General features: G+C 37.1%; 1 protein-coding gene across 1 annotated transcript in view; it reads left to right on the top strand.

The window, feature by feature from the left end:
* The window catches only part of CARMIL1 (capping protein regulator and myosin 1 linker 1), a 174210-nt gene that overhangs the window by 94639 nt on the left and 66651 nt on the right, over positions 1–12920 (top strand). Inside the window, exons 13-17 of the mRNA NM_001397969.1 lie at positions 3105–3208; positions 5067–5144; positions 5258–5334; positions 6290–6394; positions 11481–11550. Of these exons, the coding sequence (NP_001384898.1) occupies positions 3105–3208; positions 5067–5144; positions 5258–5334; positions 6290–6394; positions 11481–11550 (434 nt within the window). The remainder of the gene's footprint in view (positions 1–3104; positions 3209–5066; positions 5145–5257; positions 5335–6289; positions 6395–11480; positions 11551–12920) is intronic.

Raw genomic sequence — 12920 nt, 5'->3', positions numbered from 1 at the left:
TGTAGTAATTGAAATAGATGCATATTTTTGACATAATACTGAAACATACATATGAAACTTTCAGTTTTTTCATTGATGACATATTTTCATTCATATTTTTTCATTGATTGACATATTGTAGACCCAGTAATCTCTTCAACAGAATGGGCCAAACCAGATTCTACAGAATAGTGTTAAAAAAAAAAAAAGTGTTATCACAGTATTTTTTCAGGTGACATTGACCTGGAAAAGGTGACTGAAGTGCAGTCAATGAAGGACATTATAACCTAGGATAACAGATGTAATCCATGCTCTTTTATGCTTTTAATTATTGCTCTGTGAGGATTCTGTGTTCTCCTGAGCTTTAGGAATTGGCCTGGGGGAATATGAGTGTGGAGAAGGGTTTTTTGATGTTGTTTTTAGTGAGCTGTGTAGCTCTAATAATGTTTAACTAGACAGTAAGCCCTAGAGCGAATTCATTCACTCATCATTTTCATTAGAAAGGCTTTTGGAAAAAAAAAAAATGTATTTTTATTTTTTCCACTGCAATCTCTACTTTTAGCATCAAGCAAATGGTTAAGAACCTTGACTAGCCTTACATATACTCTTGAGAATACATGTTCATGAATTTCACAGAAAGTCCTGCAATTCTGGTGTGTTCATTCGCCCTGTACTTTTCTTCATGTGCTATGAATGATTTCATCAACTCTTGATTGTTGAGTCAAGAGAATATTCTAGCTGCACATCCGCCTCTAGACAGAACAAATGCCAGCTTGATGAAGCTCATCAACAAAATTATTGTCAGTAAAAATGAATTTTGAGGTTATGAAAAGAGTTAGAAAGATTTTTAACGTTCCTTGTAAAGATAATCTTTAAACAAAAGCTGAAAATGTATTCCAGCATTTCTACTACTGGCCTCATGTGAATCCTAGTCCAGGTGGCATAATCCACCCCAGCCCTTAAATATCTATTCTCCAAAGAGCAGCATGCCATTATGAATATTGTTAGATGGGAGCTTTTCAGAATTCTATTTAAAAAGTATAGTGGAGTCTTACATTTGGAATTGTTATAGCTCTCTGTACCTGAAGATTTTTCAGCTTTGCGTCTTTGCTTGTCTGCAAAGCTGTCTGTGTTAGCCAGTTTTTCTTTAATGTGAGAAGGCAGTACTGAATTGCTTTTTAACTTGGGAGACTATTTTCGAACTTGGAATATTGAGAGCTTTTTTTCTATAGCTGGGGGAAGCCTGGCTTTATCGATTTCAGAAATTCTGAGCAATCCCTCACTGGTTTTGACCTGATTTTAAAAGTGCTTTCTATTCAAAATAAGTTTCTAAGATTGAGAAGTGAAGTTCAGGTGGCAACTTCCCAGCTGATCTTTCTTCAAATATTGTATCTCAGGGTTCCTAAGAGCTATTAACACTCTGAGCCTCCTGAGAGCAGTAAAAGAGCATGATAGATTGTCTGCAAATGAAAGTGAGATTACTGTCAAAGTATAGAACGAGGTAGGTGAAGTTCAAACAAAAGTTTATTGATTTGAAAATTCTGGTTGAGTGGAAAAATTTAGTATCCTCATTCAAAGACAGGGACGGATTTTCTGAACCTGAGCTAAAGGCTAATTTAAAAAATCCCTCATTTGTATCATTTGGATGAAGACTTCAGTGATGTCGCTGATTCTGAGTAGTTGACCCATTTTAAACATGATACAAGCATTAACATTATGGATTGTTTTATGGGTATTCTTCCCCAAGCTCAGTCACAGTTTCTGAATTCTCAGAATTGTTGTTCAGTAGCATGTGCTGAGCTGTTCATAGTGTACTGCATTCACTTCTACTTGTTGCTTATAAATGTTACTGAGAAGACTTACTAAAGGGGATCTAGAATGATAAGTTCTAGTAGTTAAATAGGACTTTTAGATCTTTCAAAGTTTCAAAAAGTTTTCACTTGCTGCTTACCTTTATGGATAATGTATAGATTGAACAGTGCCACTATAAGATAAATTATTGTGAACAGAAATGTTTCGAGACTTGGCAAAGGCATCATTGTTCTCCAGTTCTTTTGAATATCAAAAATCTCCTAAAGCCAATAGCTGTGCTACTAACACAGGAGACCCTCTTATTATTTGTAAGCTTGGAAAACTAAAGCACTGCCTGGTGTGTTTTGGTTTCCAGTGACTTGCTAGCTGCTTCTTCCAATGGTAAACCCATTTCATAATAGTTTTTAAATGACGAGTGCATGTGTTCCATCCATTGAATGCCAGTTCACTTTCACTGATCAAGAGCTTTGAGAAATTGCACTGTAACACCTGCCAGCTTCACTCTTTTGCCTAGGCATTTATTAGAAGATCACTGTTTGCTAAAGTTCACAGTGATGCAGGCAATGATAGTCATCTACAATAAGTGAAGAACTTTGTAATAAGCTACAAGGGCCCTCAGATGAAAGTTAGTTTTGCTGGTAATATCCACATCCTAATTTGTATTTGGAAAAGCTGAAAAACTTTGCAACTTGGCTGACTTGTTCCCAGCGTGAGCTTTTTAATTTTAATGTAAAAAATACATATTTTTTTCTCAATAGGAAATGAGCATCTTTATGCATCTCTTGATACTTTAATTAGCTAACTATTTTTTTCTGAAATTACAGGCAAATACATAATTGAAGTATTTTTAACTTCTAGGCCTTGTCAGTTGCTTTTGAAGTTCTGGCAAATTATACTTGTTAATGGGCTTGATCTTCCACAGATACTTTTATCTAAATATTATTGTTTGTGAGAGGACATTGTCTTAGCATTATTATGTGAAATCTGTTTTAAAAATCTGTTACAAAATATGGTTGCACAGTTAAAGCCACTGCAGAGATAGCAGAAAGATTTCTTCCTGAGACTCAGGATGTGTAGCTCACTGAGGCCTGTTCTATCAGAGGAAGAGAGCCCAAACTAAACCAGGTCTTCTGTGACAAAGAGAAGTCTTGTATCTCCCTGGTCATCTGTCTTCCTCCCCTGTAGAACAGTGATGATAACAGTAGGCCATTAAAAATTCATGTGTGACTGCGTTCACTGGAATTGTGCTTTTGCAAGGTCTCTGCTAGTTCTCTGTGGTGCTGGATAAGGTGAACGCTGACCTTTTTTTGCAGGGGTGAACAGCCTTTCCCAGTCACTGAGTGCCAACTCGCTGATAGCGAACACGCTCGTCTATCTTGACCTCTCAGGGAATGCTCTCCGTGGAGATGATCTCTCAGTAAGCACGTGACTGTTTTAATTTTATTGTTAGAAGAAAGGCAAAGCCATTTTATTTACATTCTTTTTTTTTTTTTTTTTTTTTTTGCCTTTATTTCAGTAAAATTCTAGTAGGGATAAAAAGCAATATTTTGATCTCTACTGTCCTGCACGTGCTTAGAGACTTAAACTGCTCTACACAACTAAACAGATCCACATAAATATGTTCATACAAATAGGTCTTGTTTCAGTAGACTTTTCATGCTCTCTGAGTTCTGTTTGAAAGTGACCAAAACACTACTAAGAAACCTCTTTTTAATGATAAATGTATTACAAAATTTTCACTGGAAGACTGGAAACAGTTTAAGTCCTTTGATTTAGAAAGATTTGATTTGTTTTTTGGTTTTGAGTCTTTTTGTCTGTATAAAGAAATCTGTGCATCTCCTATTGAAACTCACAATTCTTTGAAAAATCTCTTCTGAAATTTTGTTGTTCAGTTCATCAGTCACTACTGAGATGGAGCTGTTTTCTGTGTAACAAAACACATTAAGTGTTCAATTTGTGTGTATTTGCCTTTTGACAATCACAACCATATTTGATCATAACTGTCAGATTTTGAGTTCTCTAATTATGAAGATATGACATCTAGAATATGCAAAATTGGAGACACCTAATCTGATCATTTGAGTTTGTTGGACTTTATCCACCTGTTACTTTCATGTGACGTTTTGCACAAACTTTACTAGTTTAATGTTTATCAACATATTCCAAGAACTAGTCTTTTCAGATGCAAAATGGAAGTTTCAGTGGGACAAGAGGATTTAAAAGGTAGCAAAAGCACTGTCTAATGTAAAGAAAGACACACAATTATTCTCAAAGAGAAAATAACAGGAGAAAGATATAAAAACAAGAGAAAGTGTGATGCTGACAGGCAATGGTTAAAGAAGTCTGATGTCTTCCCACAGTATTTTATGGGACATAAATACAAAAAGTAAGTCTTTTCATAGCCTGTCAGAGAAGGAGAGAGATGGTTCAAAGAAAAAGGTTCTTAATACTGAGATCTCTTAATCTGTGGAACAGTTTTTCAACAGGAGTAAAGAAATCCTGTTATTTAGCATTTAAAATAAACTCTGGCAAAGGATGGGGATTTTTTGAGTAGGAACCTTTCTCTCACTATTAGGTATATCAGCTAAATGACCTAATTTTAAGAAAGACAAATTCAGAATGTTGAATGTGCTCAGCTGGGGTGGATTTCAGATGGAGTTGTGTGTTCCATGTTTCTGTGAATTATGTCATCCCATCTTTTCTTGATTTTTTTTGTATCATTCTGAGAGGCTAAAAATATAAACAAAGCAAAGTATAATATGATTTATGAACACTAGCGTAATCTGTGTAGTACCAAAGTCATCAATATTAGATTTATTTTCTACTTGTTCTGTATTCTGCCTTCAACTTCTTATACACTGCCAGTATTAAGAATTAGCCGTAGTCTTCAAATACAAACTATTCACATCCCTCGTGCTTAGGGGAGCTGTGTTAAACTTTCAAGCCAGTTAGCCTTTTTAGAAAATATAATGTCAATTTGAGTATTGTGAGGTATTTTTAACAAAATTATCATTTTCTGTGAAAGTGCTTTACAAGGTAACTCAAGAGTTTTACACTTAGCATTTGGTAGATGTGGTCTGATCACCTCTTTTTCCTTTTGTTCCTAAAAAGTATGATAGCCTTTGAAACTAAAACAGGTTTTTTTGGTTGAGTGAAAGGTTTCAGACACACCTGTAGTGCAATTTTATACAAGCCTAAATGCATTTGAAAAGAAATCTGTGTCACAATATCAAAAATAACATTGATATGTTTTTTTCTCATTCCATTAATTATAGAGCCTCTACAATTTTTTGGCCCAGCCAAATGCCCTTGTTCATCTGGATTTATCCAACACAGAGTGTGCTCTAGATATGGTAATGCTTTTTTTCTCTCTGTGTGTGTACGCGCGCGTGTGTAGATTCAAATACCAAGGAAACTTTCCTACTTTGTATAGCTAATAAAATCAATCTTCCTTACCTTAAATCAGGTGTGTGGAGCCCTCCTTCGTGGATGCCTTCAGCATCTAGCTGTCCTTAGTCTTTCCAGGACACTTTTTTCTCACAGGTACAGTTTAAATGTTGTTTCTCTCAACTGCTATATTTTGTGTTATACTTTTTTGATTTTGTGCTGCGTGTTTCTTTTAAAGAAGAAATGCATGACTTTATAAAAGGTCTCTACAAAAAAAGTATCATTATTCCAAGGAAGTTATTTTCTTTCCATTCTTTGCTAGACAACTGTAATATAAGCTACCTTGTCTAATAAGTTTTTTATGATCCTGATGCACAGTTTGTATAGTTCTTTGTTGTAATATTAGACTTTGAAGTCTAACTTAACTCTTCTTCAAATTTGATTTTAAAGTACTTATTTTTCATTATTTGTTGATTGTTGAAAATGCACTTTTTTATTATTTTTCTTCTTTTCCTGGGAAGAAGTCCTTCAGAAAGTCCTTGAGGCTGAACACTGACTTTGTAGAGTACTTGCAGCATAGGAAATAATAACCTTAGTTTCCCTTTCCTTCAAACCAGTGGCTTGAGCACCTGTCAGAGGTGACAACTAGTTAGGGATAAGCAACCACAGTGTTCAGTAGTTATTTCTAGTGGTAAAAAGGCAATGTTGGTGATTTGTAGCGTACTGTTTGATCTTTTACTTGTAAAATCTAAGTATACTCATCAGTCAGACTTAAATGATCGTTTCTGGTAGTTCACCAAGCAGAAACTAGATAATAATGTCTTCTGAGCAGCAGTACAATGGTGAGAATTATTTCTTGAATAAACATTTTGACAGTGTTGTATTTTTAAGTTAACTGAGAGCCACTGACTTCTGTGCTGTTGAAGGTACAGCAAATTAAACAACACATAAATGGTTGTTACAGTTTTGACAGCCTGCATTCACTATAGGATGTTCACTATTCAATATTCATTTATTACTATAATGTTAGTACTGTAACTATCACTATTCAGTATTCACTGTTGGAATGAGGAGTGTTTAGATGTTACTTAATGAATATATTTACTTACAGAAAAGGAAAAGAAGTCCCTCCCTCCTTCAAACAGTTTTTCAGCAGCTCACTTGCTTTGATGCAGATTAATCTCTCGGGAACTAAACTTCCTCCTGAGCCTCTGAAGTAAGAATTTCATTTAATTTTCTCCTGTTGCCTAAAACCTAGTTCACATTGTTATCATGTGGTGCTTTATATTTATTAAAAAAAAAAAAAAAAAAAAAAAAAAAGGAGGAAAGGGTTTTATTTCCATTTTCTTCCCATTTGTATGCTACTGATATTGGAAGAATGAGTTTCATAATGACCACACATTAAAGAAATGCTGCTTCCATCTCGTGTTTGAGGCTATTTATCATAGTTTGGTTTGTGTCACAGCTGTTTTGTTTCCATCAACTTTTTGTGATTTATTTCTTACTTTGTGCCTTACAAACAAAACTGTTTGCTTTGCAATAAAATGGGATTATGCATTTGTATTAGCATCATTCCTTTGAGGCTGCACTGCTGCAAGAGCCGTTGTGCGTATGAAGCTGTTGCAATGCTTGATGGGAGAGACTTGTTGCCCAAAACTGCACCCTCCTTTTAGAGAGAAAGATGATGGCAGCCAGTTCTAAGAGTGCTAAGTGTAATGCTTTGCTTTTCTGTATGTTGCTCATCCCACAGGTAACAGGTTCTTGTTATATGTAGTGGGCAGTTCCATTGATCACCTAATGATGGAGAAAAACTCCTCTTATAGCATAATGCAGGCAGAGGGAAATTGGGTAGCACTGTGTCACCCCTCCTGAGATGTGTGCATTTGTGTACTGTGGTGAGGTGGAATTCAAAGGGAGTGCTTTAAAATCAAGATCAATTTAGATAGATAGATATAATCTCGATAGGTCATTCTATGATTCTGGCAGAATCCTTGTCTTTATTGGCTGAATTAAAGACTCTTTTCAACTTGCCAGCTACTGTGCATTAAAACATATAAAACCCAATCCGCAGTAGAAATCTAGATGTGATCACTAACCAGTCCTAGGTACTCATCTCCAAAATCCTGATCTGGACGTAGGTATGTATATACATATATATTCCTATGTATGTATATATGTATATCAGTATATTTCTGTGTTATATCTGTGGGGGTAGAAGCCTGTCTCCTGAGGAAGAACAGGGAAGTGAAGCAGGCAAAAACTCGACAAGGAAGTAGCTAACGAGTGGGAGATGGTGGCAAAACCAAACATGTAGGAGTGAGTACTGGATGGAAAACTTTTATTTTGATCTGGGGGAAGCTAAGGGACATAAAAGTTACAAGTACCTCACAGGATAGAGTAACATGCACTGTTTTGGGATACTTTTTCTTAATGCAATTTGACATTGGATAGGGACAGTACAATATGATTTTAAGTAAGATGTAATGGATTGAAATCCCACTGCAGCAGTCTGTTGTTCTAGCTCTGATTTTCATACGGAGCTCTTGGCTGCTGTCTTGCTTGGTTAGACTTTGTTAGGGTTAGAAAAGTAAGGTTTTGATGGACTGATGATAACAGAAAATAATTAGTGAAAAGTACTTTGGTTGATTTAGGTTAACTTAGGGATATTGATTCTGTGGTAGAGGGCAGCAGGAAGCTATGTTTAAAGAAGTTAGAAGAACAGAAGTTGCGTGTGACTAACACCTACAGGTCAATCTTCTCAGTAGTGCAGGAAAAAAAATGTCATGAGACATTGAATATTTCTAGAGAGGTCAGGAAATATGAGACATCTCAGCTTTTTTCAGCATATTCAGCTTTTTTCCTTGGCATGCTGAGTATCTCCCATGGCGTGAGGAGTTTTGGTAGGTATCTGTGCTTGTGGATGTTGCATGAGTAAATCCCAAATACTCGTGACCCCTTGATCTGACAGCTGTGCAGCAAATGGGAGATTTTCCTAGTCTTTTTCAGCCAGTGGTCTGTATTAGCAAAAAGCTACTCTGCTGATAATATGTAAACAAATCTGGCTCAGTTTGATTGAGTTGAGTTAGAGGGAGTTACACGCATGAGTGCTGTTGATAAAGGTGAAGAGACAGTTATAAGCAGAATACGATGAGTTGAGAGCAGTAACCTGTATTGCTAGCACAGACAGCTCCAGAAAGCAGCATCTGTCCAAAATCCACCTGGACATGGATGGTCTGAAAATACCCATTCTTCTCTCACTTGATTGACATTTTGCCATGAGTGTCATTTGTGTCACCTTAGTAGCAGTGTTCATCACTTCCTAGGGTTTAGCAGGGAGCTGCTAATACTGCTTGGTTGCTTCCTTGATGTGCTTTTTCTCCAACCTGAGCTTTTCTTCACACTGAGCTGAGTGCATCTCTTAACACTGCAGAGAACCACGATCTGCAGTGCACCTTGCTTTCCATCTGAAAGCAACCCTATATGGCTTGATGTCAAAAGCATCACGTGGAAGTTAATTTGGTGTTAAAAAGAGGTACTATAACCTGGGGCAGCTGCTTAGCATTTTTGTTTTAACTATAAGAAATTACAAAACTGCAGAACAATCAAGGTTATAGGATGTGTTAAAGACAAGGAGATGGAAGCATCTGTTTTCAGACAGACTTATTTCTCATAGTAACGATTGCAATAGCAGATGAAGGCTGATTTCTAGAGGGAAAACTAATACAGTCTACACTAATAGTACAACTTTAGCATCTTTGACCTGTGCATGTCAAAAAGCCTTTTTGACAGCTTGGGCCTTGAAACTGTCCTCTGATAAAGGAGAGGTTCCTGTTTTGTGTCTATGAGCCAGACATGAGAGTTGAGTAAACAATTCAAGATGGAGCTTGCCTCTGGGAAACTAAACAAAACAAGAAAGCAACCCATTAGATAAAAACATAGATACCTGGCATAGTGAGTCTCCATTTCCCCTTTTAACCAATTCATTACCTGATATCTTTGATACATTTTGTAATTTGATTCCTTTCTTATCAACTTCCCTTAGGACTGCAGTTTCAGAGCATTTAGTCACATCTGCTGACTCGGTCATTTTGAAGATACTGGCTAATCAGGGCACTCAGGGAGGGAGATGAGCTTGTTTGTACAGCAATGGACCTTTTAATATAAGCCAAGCCTTCCAGGAAGGAAGTTTGTTAATAAAGCTATACTGCTGGAGATGCCATTCAGAGGGTGGAGAAAGGCTGATTTTAGTTCTTATGCAGAGGTAGTATAGTTAATGATCCATCATTGGGTTTTTTTTATTATTGTTTGATTTATATTTTTAGCCGAGTGAAGTAGTGTACAATCAACAAATATACAGAGTGGTGTGGTGAGGTTGGTATTTTACAAATCATATAGCTGAAAAGATTATTACGTTGGAAAGGGATAATCAAAAATAAATGAAATGCTCAGCTGTGTTGTAGGCTCACAGAAGAACTCCAAAGGGAGCAATCTCCAGAGAGAGATTTTTCTTCAGTGGCAGTCAGCCCTTAAATGGGGTCTAGGAGAAGTGCAGGCAGGCTCCACCCCTCCTGGTCACACAGCTGAATTGCCTTCACCTGTGCTCCTGTGGTTGACTCAGTGCTCACCTCAGGTGGTCAACCAGAGGTTCACGCTGTGATTCAACAGTTCCCATACAAGTAGTTTATATGCTCTTTTCCTTGTTTTTGTATGTGTTGGCATTTTTGTTCATTTACAGCCATTGCCAGAAATGTTATTTTGATCGGTCAGGGCTGCAACAAGACAAGTTGCTGACACGCTTCTCATCCAAATTCTAACTAGAAGGACAAGACTTTTCCAAGTATCGCCACGCATGTGATTTAAACATAGTGAGTCAGTACTGATATATCTGCCTAAAGTGTCTTTGACTGTTAGTGATGTTTCAGGAAGAACGTGAGAAGTCATGAGGTTTTCTTAGAAATTAGTTTATAGGCCAATAGATTGGAGGGGGGGGGAAGAAGGGGGCTGAGGCTTTTTCTTCCTCTGAAGAGGGTTACATTTGAAGTTGCAGCAGTCTCTTTCTCTCTAGTTTTGTTTTTTTTTAATGTGCCCTTCTTATGAATGCTCTGAGTTTTTTATAGCGCCTCAAAATATTAAGGAAGTTACTTGTAAAGTTATCAGACGAACTTTGCAGGAAATCATGTTTGGGAAGGACATTGTTGAGGATAATCTAAATGTTTCTAAAAACTTGCAGAGCTTTCACATTTTTCTCAAGGTCTGTATTTGAATGGATTAGGAAGTAAAGAAGAATAAGATATTTGTTTGGAATAACAGCGAAGGGCTGATTATCGTTTGTAGCTGCAGAGCAGAGGCATATGCATTCTAAGCACAGCTTCTGCACACCGCTTGCGTAGCAAGTGTTTAGGCAAATAGCTCAGCAAAATGCATTGTTTTTCTTTGCCACCATGCATAGGTCACTGGAATTCTGTTAGGCTGAAATGAAGCTTAGGAAGGAAGTCTTTCTGTTTCTCAGCTCAATAACTAATTCAAAGCAGTGCCTATTCTAAACATACCGGAACGATATACATTGGTTTTATTTGCTTCTCATATAAGATAAATACTGTTGTACTTGTTGATTTGGCAGCATTAATACAAACGTGATATTAATACTAACTTTTGTATGTGGAAATAAATTTTTGTAAGGCTTTAAGATGGGTTTATGAAAATTATAATCGTTTGTTCCTACACTTCTTTACCATCCTGTCTAATACAAAGGGTACCATTGTTAGAGAGCATCATTTTGAAATCTGTAATTATTTTTTGAGTTGCAGAAATGGAGAGAGATGTCATACTTCAGTGTAACCCAGAGGTTGAGTGCAAACAGGCACTATTCCTGGCTGAAATGTCTGACTGCTGTGTGTCTTATATTTATTATAATCTCCATTTTTTTTGTGGAATTTTTGGAAAATTATAGACCAAGTATGGTTGTAAATACAATACTCCCTTTGTAATCATTTGATGCTCTTTTAAAGCAAATATTGATGAAAAACTATCTCTGATGAATATTATTAAATGTTGACGTAGAATTAGTTTTACTGTTTGTTTCTTTGCATTTCATCCCTGAAGTTTTTGATGCTGCTGGGGTGTTCTTGGTATGGCACAGCAGGTTTGTACTTCATTGTCTTTTAAGATGTAACTGCTCAGTTGGTGTGGTTTTGTTTTGAAATGGTTCTTTGCACTATTTAGGTGTATTAACCTGTAATTACTGATTATGCTGTTGTAAAGCTGCCTTTAAAAAGAATGGTTCTAATATTGATCTTTTTCAGAGCGCTTTTATTAGGCCTGGCTTGCAATCACAATCTGAAGGAGGTGTCTTTAGATCTCAGTAGCTGTGAGGTAAGGATGATTTTTCAGGATGTGTTCAAAAGATGCAATGATATGGAATTAGAGTTCTTATGCAGTCCGGTGGGCTAGGCGTTCTACCTCTAACCAGAAGCTGTGAGAAAGGTAGAAATCAAGTCATGGCAAAATAATTTGCTATGTGTATCTGTGCCATAAATGAGGAGCACAGGGGTTCGAGGCACCTGCAGCATCATGCTGTCATCATGCTCCTTGCAGTAGCAACTGTAGATGCTGAGACAGCGTGCTGTTCACTGCTTGGCAGCTTCTGCTTTCTGGTGCTCTGATTGTAGGGGCACCCTGCAGCAAGATTTTCCAAGGTGTCTACATGAGAATGGGTCCCAGGAAGCTGCAGACCCTGAAGGCGCAGTTGAATGTCTTCCTTCAAAATGTCTCTACTGGAGGCAGGCATCCTCTCCTGCAGGTTTACTTAAATCTTGGGATAAATTCTGCTTTTGTACTCAATTAACCAACTCAGGCCAACAGGGAACTTCTGTAAGAAATGATGGAAGCGTGCCATTAACTTGAAAAGCATGGTGCAAATGGTTTTACATATTGCAACAATAAATTAGAAAAAAAAGAAAAAAGGGAACCTTGATTTGCTTCTTCTTGCTTCTCTGTGCTTTGCTGTGCACTTTGTTTCTGAGTATTGTCCACACTCTTGCAGGATGATACCTGTATGGCTACAGATTCCGGCAAGAAATCAGCCAAGATCCTGGGAACTAGTGGGGCAAAGTTAGATAGAGAAGTGGGGGGCACTTTTACCTAAAATGAAGATCCAGCCTTCCAAGGCTTTCCTTTTTAAGCTGCAAAGAAATCCCCTTACTTGCTAGGCAGATCTTTGTAAGTCCATCATCTGTGTAGCAGCTGTTCCACAAGCACCTTTCGGGTGTGATGGTTTCCCTTTAAATTGGAAGCATACGATTTGATGAACATGGTGAGGTGCAGTAATTGTTAAGTTCATGGTTGATTGCTTTCGGAACATGCATCGATTTCCTCAGGAGAAAAACCACCAAATCTTTGCGAATGCATTTCATAGTTTGTTTTGGTATTTTATACTTTTTAAAAAGTGGTTTTACATTGAGGGGCGCTACATGTAAATGCCAAATAGAAAAGCTTTCAAGTCAGGTATGTGTGATTCTGACTTCTGAGCAGACAGATCAGAAGGATAGCAATTTTTCTTTCAGTGGGAGACAGGAAAAGTGATTAAAGTAACAAAAATGAAGTCCTGTGTTCATAACCTTAAATAAATAAAACACACTTGAGTCATGAAAGTATAAATTAGCATGTAGCTCAAGCAGGGCTGACAGGAGTGAGAACTTAAGGTCTGGAACTGAATGCCATTCATAGATAACCTCTATGAGTCA

This window comes from Gallus gallus, chromosome 2, assembly GCF_016699485.2.
Source record: "Gallus gallus isolate bGalGal1 chromosome 2, bGalGal1.mat.broiler.GRCg7b, whole genome shotgun sequence".
NCBI classification, from domain to species: Eukaryota; Metazoa; Chordata; class Aves; order Galliformes; family Phasianidae; genus Gallus; species Gallus gallus.
Note: the sequence above shows the minus strand (reverse complement) of the source record. Positions and strands in the feature narration are given on the sequence as shown.